General features: G+C 53.7%; 1 protein-coding gene across 1 annotated transcript in view; it reads left to right on the top strand.

Annotated features, from left to right (window-relative positions):
- The window catches only part of ALLC (allantoicase), a 17,695-nt gene extending 6,383 nt beyond the window's left edge, over positions 1 to 11,312 (top strand). Inside the window, exons 5-11 of the mRNA XM_011374416.1 lie at positions 986 to 1,065; positions 1,938 to 2,070; positions 6,140 to 6,295; positions 6,694 to 6,767; positions 7,657 to 7,765; positions 10,341 to 10,465; positions 11,106 to 11,312. Of these exons, the coding sequence (XP_011372718.1) occupies positions 986 to 1,065; positions 1,938 to 2,070; positions 6,140 to 6,295; positions 6,694 to 6,767; positions 7,657 to 7,765; positions 10,341 to 10,465; positions 11,106 to 11,312 (884 nt within the window). The remainder of the gene's footprint in view (positions 1 to 985; positions 1,066 to 1,937; positions 2,071 to 6,139; positions 6,296 to 6,693; positions 6,768 to 7,656; positions 7,766 to 10,340; positions 10,466 to 11,105) is intronic.
- The last annotated feature ends 416 nt before the right edge of the window (positions 11,313 to 11,728 follow it).

Here is an 11,728-nt window from a genome sequence, read left to right as displayed (position 1 = left end):
GCTGCCACAGAGCTTCGGGGCTGGATTCCAGCAGAGAGCTCTGTGGTGTGTGATCTTTAGCTCCACAGTGGTTTTTGACACAGCGTAGATTGCATCGTCCTCACGCTCTTTGGGCCTCCCCTGGGGGACCCTGGTGTCCTCGTGAGGCTTGGTGAGCGGGGTGGGGAGGGTGGCAGGGAGTGGGTGCCTGGACCACCTGGGCGACCTGGCGCCGGGTCCGAGCCAGCCATGGGCCCGGTGGCACCAGCTCCTGTCACGGCCTGGGCCGCTTCCTGTCACGGCCCAGGCCGCTTCCTGCCTCGGGAGCGCTGGGCGCCTCCCACACTCAGTCGCACCTGCCGTTCCCCTTTCGGTCGGCACTGCCTGAATCGGTTCCAGAGTGCATTTTGTTTTAGCAATAGATGCCGCTTTGTGCGTGTACAGACATGCGCTAAGGAAGACGAGCCACATCGGTTGGCAAATTCATCCTCAAAGCCCTGGGCACGGTCCCGTCGGGGGCTCTGGGGGGGTGAAGGATTGTGCTCCCGAGTGGGCGACCGGGAGCTCAGGTGACAGAGGGAGAGGGGTTGCTGTATAGGCGGGAGGTGGCCGGCGCCCAGCAGGGGCCCACCAGCCCGGCTCTGGCCCACGGGCGCTTCCGTCGCTGAATCACCCACGTTCCGGGGGCGGGGGGCGTGTGCTCTGGAACCGATCCTGCCATCGTCCACGAGTCACGCGACCAATCTGGTGACGTCTGACGTCACCTGGAGACGGTATTTGCTGTTTTGAAGCAAATGTACCAGCAGCGTATCGTGCTACTTTTGAAATTGCCGTTAGTATTTTAAACGTCGAGGAACCTCACACGGTGTGTGTCACTGTGATCAGCTGATGCTCTGACTTAAGAGACAATATCGGTTGTGTCATTTGGCAAAACGAAAGTCCCTACACCCCACTGAGAGAGTTTGCTCTTTCTGATTTTGAATGCGAACCGTAACCCCAACTGCAGAGAACGAACCGGACATTCCCGAGAGAGGAGCCAGGATGGGAGCCGCCGCCAGCCCCGAGGAGCTGGAAGCCATCGCTCAGGTGCGTGCTCCCAGGTCGCGGGTGGGTGACAGCCAGGACGCGGGCTGCGTGCCCGGCCACGCGAGGTCCTGGGACATACAGCCCTGGCCTGCCTCGCCTCGCCGACCCGTCCAGTGCGACCTGGCAGGCGTTTCGTGGGCGGCTCATGCAGCCCCTGCGTGAGGGGACGCAGCAGCCTCAGCGCTGGTCACAGGCGGCCCCTCTCCTGGCCCCTGCCAAACGCTGCCCCTGACGAGATGAGTGCAGGACTGACGGGTCTGAACAGCTTCTGTGGGCATTTGACAAAGTAACTTTTATGCCCGATGAATTTCATGAAACAAACTAGATGGGCTGGCGTTTTGGCCATTCTTGTTTTCCGACGTTTGTGCGCAGTTCACTGTGCTTTACCAAAGCGCTGATGGGTAGCAGACTAGGAAATGGACGACGGTCACGGCCGCGACAAACAGCTCCTCAGCCTGAGCAGCTCTGATCTAGAGACAACGGTCGCAGGGTTTGGCCCAGCCGAGTCACCTGAGACCTCGCGGCCCATGGGGACGCCCTGACTCTACAGTGCCATCCTGGTTTCTTGTTCTAAGATCCTTCGAGGGGATGGCATGTGGAGGGGGTCTCGGATCTTGCCCCTCATCCCGACCCCCTGCCCGACCCCTGCCGCCACCACCCAGAGCCTGTTCTGACGTGGGCGAGAAAGCCCAGGGCCCTCTGCATTAAACCTGGGGCTGGGCCTTTATCAGCGTTTTTACTGCGTGTGCCGCGAGGCATCCGCCATCAATCTCTACTCCAAAGTACCTCTCCCCCGTAACCCACGCAGGCACAGGGTGGCAGGGTTTGTTGTCCCCCGGAGCCACTGCTGACATTTTAATGTTTGTGTCTAGCTGAAGTCCAACGAGTGGGATTGCCTGGTCCCCATGACAGAGCTTAAACCAGGAAAGCCTGCTTCCGGCCACAATTATTTTCTCGTTACTTCTCAGCAGAGATGGACTCACATAAGACTCAACATTTTCCCAGGTAAAGACGGCGTGCGCCCATCCCCGGCGATGTGGCTTCTGACTTAACGTCGGCATGCTTTAGAACTAACTACAAAGCGAAGCCGCCCGTCCTGTCTTGCTCATCTGTCTCTTCGGGGTGGTAATTTGCCGTGTTCACTCTCTAGGAAATTCTTGTTTTAACCCGCCCATCCACATGTAGTTATCAAACAAACAAAACAAACAAAAAACCGAAAAACCAAACCATCAGGTCGATCAGGATGTGATGGAGCTAAGTCGTATTTGGTCAGGCGTCTCCCAAGAATTCCCATTTCACAGGCGTACGGGCAGTCGAAGCGCCACGTACAAGTGACCTCGCTGACCAGCTTCGCGGTGAGTCGCACGGCATGCAATGCGCCCATTTAAAGTGCTCCGTGCCATGGCTCATGGTATGCGTGAGCATACGGTTTAATCTGCAAACATACAGTGTGTGCGGTGCCAGCACCGCAGTCGACTTCAGAACGTTCTTGCCTCGAAGAAGACGCCTGTGCCCTGGACCGTTGACCCTCGTTCCCCCGGCTCTAAGCAGCCATCGTCCGCTGTCTGTCAGGCCGACGGGACTATTCTGGACGTGTCGGACGCGTGGTCTTCAGTGACTGGCTTCGTTCACGTAGGATCATGTTTTTGAGGTTCACTCGTGTTTAGCTTGTCTCAGTACTTTGTTGCTTTTTATGGCTGAGTAATAGTCGTCGTGTGGGTGGACCCGTCGTTTACCCATTCGCCAGCTGGCAGACACTCGGCTGGCTTCCACCTGTTGGCTACTTATGACCGATGTTGCCGTATGCTTCGCTGTGCACGTTCCCGTGTGGACGTAACGTCTTCATTTGGGGATACACATACGCCTGGAATCCTGGGTCACGTGGCAACCCTGCGTTGAACAGCTCGGGGACTGTCGGGCTGTTTCCATCCCCAGCAGCGGCGTGTGAGGTTCAGGCTTCGCCACCTCCACCCAAAATCCTTATGATCCGACCTTGTCATCCGACCTTGTCATCCGACCTCTGGATTCTAGCTGTCCTGGGGTGGGGGTGGGGGGTGCGGAGTCTCGTGGTCTCGTGGTTTCGATTTGCATTTCCCTGGTGCTCAGTGATGCCAAGCGTCTTTTCTGTGGCTGGCTTGGACATTTGTATATTTTTTGTTGGAAAATGTCTTTTCAGAGCTTCCGCCTGTTCTTAGATTGGGGTTTTGTCTTTTATTATCGTCGTAATAGTTCCTTGTGTATTCTAAATACGAACCCCTAACCGGACATACGCGATTTGCAAATATTCCTTCCCTCTGTGTTGGGTGTCTTTCCACTTTCCTGACGGTGTCTTTTGAAGCACAACAGGTCTTAATTTTGATGAAGTTCAGCTGTGTGTTTTTTCTTTTGTTGCTCAAGCTTTTGGAGCCACATCTAGGAAACCGCTGTGAAATCGGAGGTTATGAAGAAAACCTGTTTTCTTTTAGGAATTTTGTCATTTTAGCTCTCAGAATTAGGTCTTTGAGCGATTTTGGGTTAATTTTTGCATTGCTGTGGTATAAGGATTCTGCTTCGTGTGGGTATTCGTTGTCCAAGACCCATCTGTGGAAAGAGTCACCTTATCCAATTAAATGACTGGCACGTTTGTCAAAAATTGGTTTGATTCACAGACACGTGGGTTTATTTCTACATTTGAATTTCTTTAAGGACTTTTTCACTATTTTATCTCTATTTCTCTTGAGAAACATCACCCCTATGTCGCCCCACTTCCTTTCCCCCTTTCTGGTGGCATCGTTGTCATTCAAAGGTATAAATGTTACAAACCCCAAGATACAGGGCCATGATTACTTATATAATTTCATTCTAGAGAAGTCGGGAGAAGAAAGGAGAGCATGTACCTGCTTAGGTTTATTTCAGGTCCGTTCCATTAACCTTCCTGCTCATCATCCCTGGCTTCCTTCCTTCGTCCCTGTGGCCGTGAGTCGCCACGGTGGCCATTTCCTTAGCCCGACACGGCCGTGCTCCTGGCGGCCTCCTTTGTGCCGTGACTGGGGAATATATTACACCGACGTTACATGTCTATAGATCGTCGGCCCAACAATGCAGTGCAGACGTATCATTTTATGCTCTTGCTTTCTAAAGCGCTCACGGGAAGGGGAGGAGGAAATATGCATTCACGGCGTCCGTGGAGAACCTGCGTAGCCACCTGCCCAGAGCGCCGCGTTTGGCCGGGGGCTGTGTCATCCTAGTGCGGTCTGGTTCCCCCTCACGTGGGAAGCTTCTGCTGCTGCTCCCTTGGGCGCTCCCACGGACCCTGCGAGGACAGTGTCGGCCGAGCTCTCTGTGACTGTCGCTGGCGCTGACCACACCCACAGGTGGCCCCTGATCACCATCTGATCGCTTTCTTTCAACAGCGCCCTGGGCATAAACTGCTCCGCTGATAAACTGATCCATAAACTGACGGGTTTGTTCCGATCCCGGACGGCTTCTCCGAGCTCTGTCCTTGCTACTGGCTGGACACGGCTTTGTCGCTGACACAGGTCTCCGTCTGCCTGTCCCCTCTCAGCCACCTCCCGCTACACAGTTTCTGAGTGCTCTGCCCTTCGGCGCGGGCTCCTCCAAATTCTGCTGCACAGAGCTCAGTCTCCTGGGAGGAGATCTGGAGCTCTCTGCTCCGTGCCCTGCTCTTCCCCCGGGCAGGAACTCTGGGCCCTGGCTCTGGAGCCGGGGCTGGGGACGATGGCACGTTCTCTCAGTGACACCCCTGCTTTAGGAGCTGGTGTTCAGTGGCCGGAGACAGTGACCTCAGGTCATCTTGGCTCATCTCTCAGGGTGGAGCCCATCAGCTGACACGCTGCTGATCACAGCCCAACACCTCAGGGGGCCGAGAGCTCAGCAGAGCCCCTGCCCCGAGTCGAGGCCGGGTCGAGGAAAGGCACCCCGTCTTAAGCGCACTCCCCTTGCCACAGGCACGTGGGGCTGGGGACGTCCTAACCCTCCTTTTGGGTGCAGTGTTTTCCGGTTATCATGCTTTAAGGTAAGGCAGCAACGTGTAAGGGTCTGAACAGGTGTGCTGGTACCGATCACTCGTCGGCTGGTTCCTGCTGAATCACGTCCTCTAGTGCACTTCCTGTGCCAATGTGGTCCGGTTTGAACTACTATAAATATCGATTCCCCCGTTCTAGTTTCAGATGCTCCGTTTCACCAAATTTTTCATGTGAAATCACACTGGGCTTGGTTTCGGTAGAAAACTGACTAACGATTTTGAGCTGCTGCCTGAAAAAGCTTGGCTTCCGCCTTCTAGAAGGCGGCATTCAGACGGACGAAACGCACTTACTTTACTGGAGTCAGATAACGTGAGTCGATCCTGCAGCTCTTTCCTGCTCCGTAGCGCGTCCCGGGACGCGGGCTGCTGCGGTTCGCAGCAGGTACCCGCTTCGGGGACCAGAACGTTTGTATTCTCAGCCGCACTGCGAAGCCATGAGTCATCTCAATAAAAACGTGAGGCTCTCGTGTGAGTCCGTGCGGGGCTTAGTGGTGCCGATTTCTGGCACCAAACGTCAGATCTATGGTGGGTGTCCCAACTGCCTTTGGACTTACCTGGAGTTATTAATTCAATAAAAGACTATGAGCACCTACTATGTGCCAGGACTGGCTCTAGATGGCGACGATACGGCAGTGGACGAGACGGGCAACTGTCCAGGCCTTCAGAAATTTAACATTCGGCTTTGGGAGACGTGTTAGCTGGGACCTAAATAAAGAACAGGTTGCTTTCAGACTGGCGAGTGCTGTGGAATACACGTGACGGAGGGGTGACCGTCTCAGCCCGGGGGTGAGGCGGGGGCCGGGGGCGGGGCCGGGAAGCAGAGACGTCGGGCACCGAGGCGGAAGTCCTTTCCCAGGCCGTGACACCTAGGTTGAGACCTGAGAACGACAAGCCGTCCCTTGGAGAGCTCGAAAAGTTGTTCCAGGACAAGGGACAGCGAGGACAGAGGCCCCGGGGCAGCGGGCGTGGTGCGGAGGGCGTTTGCAGTTCCCGGTCCACAGGCGGCTGCTTTTCCAACCAAGAAATAACGGAGGCGCCTTTCACTTTCAGATGGCGGGGTCGCTCGTCTCCGCGTGTACGGTACTGGACAGAAGGACTGGATAGCTACGGACGCCAAAGAGCCTTTGGACCTGGTGGCCTTGGCTTTCGGGGGCGCCTGCGTAGGGTTTAGCAACGCGCATTTTGGGCACCCCAACAAAGTGATAGGTGAGACGATGCTCGAGAGGCTGGCTTTTCTTTGGGGTGTCTGGGCACCAGCATTAAACACCCCAATATAATGGGCTGATTTAAGCCGATTTAAGGAAGCGGCATCTCAAAGCACGGGAGCGGACAAGATTAACCATCTGGAATAGGATTTGCTGCCCCCATGACACGAAGTGAGCAATTTTCCTTCCTAATTTGGCTTAAGCAGTTGTGATTAAAAAAGTAACATTTACTAACCTTATGGTCACATGTGGATCACTGAAACGTTAACTTCGATGAAAATAATTTCTGTAGCTATGCTCAGGTGCCTGGGAGCTGGAGTTTAATTTCACCAATGAACTCATGCTCACCTTTGGCGTAAAATCACATGACACCCCACTCAACTATGCTGTCTCCGGCAGGGGTCGGCCAGCCGAGGTCGGTGGCGGATGGCTGGGAAACGGCCAGGAGGCTGGACAGGCCGCCGATGATAGAGGTAAGGAGGTAAAACCCACCGCGGTTACAGCCTTCTAAAAAGCGAAGTTTTTCATCTTGTATCAAGGCAGCTCTTACTGTAGAACCCTCTTAAGCATCATTCTAAAAGCTGATTACTTCTCCATGTTTCCCAAATTTCCTGCTGTATCATCATATCAGGGCAAAGACCCCAAAGGCCAAACGTGCTGGCCGTTGCCGCCTAGTCGAATGCCTCGATCTGAAGAAGAAACCCAGTTTGATCACTGTAAATACCTGGGCACCTCTTGGTGCGACCGCTTACGTGAGCCTGTGGCAGACGGGACAGCTCAGCCGTTTCATTTGGCCCGCCCTGACTTGACCCAAGAACATCCAGATGGGAGCAAAATGAAACAAAACACCTTTCGAGTTGAAAACCCCGCCGAAAACTTAGTCGTAAACACCCCTTTCCTGGGTTATTTTTCATGTCACCCAACGCTTCCACATAGAACTGGATAAACTCTCCTTGACTGAGGCTAAGGTTTGAAGGCAGATCAGATATTGGTATACATTTGACCAAGAACGTATCTACTTTGAAAGGTCAAAACAAACTGATCAGAACACATGGGCTGGGTTAGACGAAGACCCTGTTGTGTACAAAATTCTACGTGAATTTATAATCGACATAGAAAATCACATTAGAAATTTATAAAAACTTACCGATAAACTCACGAGTCAGCACGAGAAAAGCGTTTGAGAAAAGATGGCAAAGAGCAATTGACCCAAAAGGTAACTCCCACGTCAGGTCCTAGGGGACACTTTTCTAGGGAGAATGGAAGGACTGACAAGTACGTCAGTAATTTCCACTCGCTGGTTTTCAGACTGGCTTCTCGAGGGACACCCAGTTGGCTTATGTCTCCTGCTTTGACTTCCAGAGCGATGAGAACGGCACTCTCCTCGTTTCGGGGTGCGAATGGGCAGTTTTCCGCTTGGCACATCCTGGAGTAATAACGCAAATAGAGATTAATACAGAGCACTTTAAAGGTAACCGTGAAGCTGCGAGGAAATACGTTTTAATCGTCACGTGGGTTATAAAGGGAACGTGCTGTGATATCACTAAGCGTGGGGTGTAAACCGAAAAGCCACACAGGAACAGAGACTCATGGACATGGACTACAGACTAGCGGTTACCGGAGGGAGGAGGTAGACAGGGTGAAGGGGGTCAACTATGGGGTGACAAAAAGAAATCTAACCGTGGGAGGTGAACACACAGTGTAAATATACACATGCCTTACCGTTAAAGTGTATGGCTGAAACTTACTGGATTTCGTTAACCAATGTCACCATAAATAAAAATAAGTTAATTAAAAAAATAATTCTCACACCTCGAAAGGAAGGTGGTATTAGTTCCAGTTTACGGAGAAGTCACTGGAGCTCGGGTGGCATGCCCACGATCACTCAGCAAGCGTATCGGCGAGACGCGACGTGAGCTTAGTCTCGTCCGACAAGCCCCCTGTCTTTCTACTCCGGAATCCTTGTTGGTCTTAGGCTCATTTTTGGTTTATATAAAGAAAGAGAAACACGATCTGGTTACTTATGTTCAGGGCTAAGGCTTCGCATGGAAAAAGGGTGCAGATAGGAGAAGGCAGAAACCCCTAAATGAAAACATTAATTCTTCTCTGTTCATACCAGATAAATAAACGGAATAACAAAATGAATGAATGAATAAATGATAAAGGGGCCGTGCTCCTGCTGAGGGGGACTTGGGACTTGGGACGGTGGGCTCGGGGCTTGGCTTTGCCACTTGCCAGCTGTGCAGTTCTGAGTGAGTTACTTTAACTCTTTGTACTCCAGTCCCCCCTTTACAAGATGGCACAGTTGAACAGGATGACCCCAAAAGTCACGCGAGACTCTATGATGCTGTGAGGCTCTGTATGTGGGGCCTTCGACCCCACTAGGAGAGAGCTTCTGAGACACTCCCCAGTTAGGGCACGAGAGGAACTGGATGGAGGTGTCCTCCGACAGGGCAGACTGTTGGGGTGTCCGTGTGTTCTCCGGGCTTGACTTCCAAGGTGAGGAGCTCCAGATTTTAAAAACTGTGTACTTTTGCAGTAATTTGGACAAGCCCCTCTGATATGCTATACTTACTTTCTTATGAAATATATACATGGATCATTATTTAAGAAAGTTCAAAAGAGGTGACTCCACTTTTATAATTATTAGGCGAAATTTTGGTAAGTACTGCTTGAGGCGTCTCATGATTGTTTAGTTGTCTCTGAATAAATGGTGGCAGTTTATAGTCAAATTTTTAATGCTCGATTTTTAAATGTCTTGAGAATCACAGCTTCACTCAATTATTAACAATTACATGAAGGAATAATATATATTTAGGGAGAGAGTCATCTTCAGTGGTAGCAGATGTGAGTTAAACATCTCAAGAAGCCCCAATAACGGTAACCAGTCTTGGAAGACTGTTCCCATTGGAGTGGCAGATCACCGTTTTCGACCTCGGCATGGCCGATGATGGCTCATCCCGATCGTCAGGAGTGTTGGCTGCTTCGCGTGGACGCCTGAGTTTCCAGCAGTGTCTTTTAAGTTCTGGTTCTCCACGTGAATATTTTAAAGACACTTGTTTATTTTCTCAGGGGATAGTTTAGTCTAAACCAGGTGACGGCCAGTAACTCCACGTAGCCAGGTGCCGCAAACTGTGATGTCACGAATATGCTACTGTGACCTTCTTAGCACATCTCTGTCCCAGTGTGACAGGCACAGGAACGAGGGAGCGTGCAGTGTCCACTTACAATATCAGAGGCACGAAGCTTAATGTATGTTCGTACAGGAATAGAAGTAGTCCCTCTCCCGTTGGCTCCTTCGGCTTTGCATGGGCACCCCAGGGCGTGGGCAGCCACCTGGGGGACCGCTGTTTTAAGACATGAACCACCAGGGGGCATGAGAACGGAGCACCTCTCTTTCCGGGGCCCTTGTCAGCAACCCTTCCTCCTTTCATCTTAGTCTTGGGGAACCCCACAGCAGCTCTCCTCGCAAAGAGTGGGACCCTCCCACCAAGGTCCTCCAGCCCCCTGGGGACATAATTCCGATGAAATTTCAGAGAGGAGAGCAACTCAGTATATCGGCAGCTAGAGGACACCGAGAAATCCCTGCGTACGGCGCGTTTGCTTGGTCCTGCGTCCGGTCGGCTTAGCTCAGTCACCTTACAAAATATGACGCCACAGAGACGCCTTTCCGGTTTCGTAATAGTTTCAGATGAGCCACAGAGCAGAATGTAAGCGATTAAACCCCCAACCTGGGGAGCCTGTCGAATTCGTCCCGCTTTCAAGGTCAAGGCGACACATTCAGACTTGGATGCGGGGTGCACTGACACCTCAGGCCGCTGGAGTCCTCCAAAGGACGCGCACGTGTCTGCCTGGGGGGCGGCCCAGCTGCCCCGCAGACCCGCACGTTCCTTCTCCGCGTTCTTCGTGCCTTTGCTTTGCTTGAAAAGGACAACGATGCGTTCTCCGCTGGGTGTTCGATCCGACTGAAAAAGGCCGACATCCTGTGACCCGAACTGCGCCGAGCGCAGCGGGCGTGGGAGCAAACGACTGTCTCGTTCCCGCAGGCAACTCCCCTGACAGCTGTAAGGTGGACGGTTGTATCCTGACGACCCAGGAGGAGGAAGACATGATCAAGCAGAAGTGGGACCTCCCGGGCCACAAGTGGAAGCCACTGCTTCCGGTCACGAAGGTACAGTGTCCGCCGGCGTCGCGGGCGGCGGGCGGCCGGGCCGTGCGGTCCAGGGTGCTCTCAGGAGGAGCCGTCCAGCTCCCACATTCTGCTCGGGTTCACGGCAAAACGGACGAGCCTTCGGAACCCACGTGTGCGTGTACGGACGGAAAGCACCGGCTCCGGTTTTCCTGCTTCTGCGTGTCTGCTGGTCGGATTTCGTTAGAAATCCAGGCATCTCGAGCGAGTGACGTACACAGGGGAAATGTCTGTGCCATACTGACTCTTTAGAAAGGGCGACTAGCGTGTTTCAGGTGTGGCCGTGGGCCCGGATGCCGAGGGACGGATGCCGAGACGTGCCGGGAGTGGCGTCTTTGGTCCAGTGGGAGGGGGTCCCTTGTGGGTCAGCTGAGGGGAACGAGGGCGGCTCCCACGGAGGGACGGGCGACAGCCTCCGGCGACAGGTCTGCCTCTGCCCCTGCATGCGCGCGTTGGCACTGGCGCTCTTCTGGCCTTTCCCTAAGAGCGGTGTCGGTGGTGGGCCCCACCGTCGCCAGCAGATGACTGCCCTTCCGAGGCCCCCAGGCCCTGCTGACGGCTGTGCCGGGCAGGCGAGCCCCTCCGGTTGTCACAAGGGCCTCTGCATCTGCCTCTCTTTCAGCTGTCACCCAACAAGAGTCACGTGTTCGACAGCCTGACCCTGGAGCTGCAGGACGTGGTCACCCACGCCAGGCTCACCATCATCCCCGACGGGGGCCTCGGCCGTCTGCGTCTCAAGGGTTTCCCCAGCTCCATCTGCCTCCTGCGGCCTCGGGAGAAGCCCGTGATGAGGTTCTCGGTTAAGGCGGGGTTCAGAGCCAACCTGTGACCTCGGCGGGGCCGCGTGCCGGTCACGTAATGACTGCCACGTTCTTCTTTTGAAGTGTTTCCGACACCCGAACCTTAAGAAGCTTCTGGTAAATTTTTTAAGACCAACAGCTTTCCTGGTGATTGAATAAAGGGTTCACCCTCACCCGCCGATGGCTGCCACGCAGCAGGCCGCAGTTTAAAAGCTGGCTGTAGCCGTGAATGGCGGGCGGTCACTTAGGCTCTTTTTCTAACACTAGAAGGTGCTGGTGTTCACAGCATGGACGTTCTGTATTTAGATCCACAGGGAATGCGCAGTCCATTATGTTAAAAAGTGCGTTTACGCCCACCAAGACCACCCGAGAAGCACTTTTGGGCTGATTCCTTGCCCCAGCTCGAGGTCCCACCTGTCTATACCCAGAGCAGGGGTGGCTTTCC

Source organism: Pteropus vampyrus, unplaced genomic scaffold, assembly GCF_000151845.1.
Source record: "Pteropus vampyrus isolate Shadow unplaced genomic scaffold, Pvam_2.0 Scaffold246, whole genome shotgun sequence".
Taxonomy (NCBI): Eukaryota; Metazoa; Chordata; class Mammalia; order Chiroptera; family Pteropodidae; genus Pteropus; species Pteropus vampyrus.
This window is presented reverse-complemented; position numbering and strand designations above follow the sequence as displayed.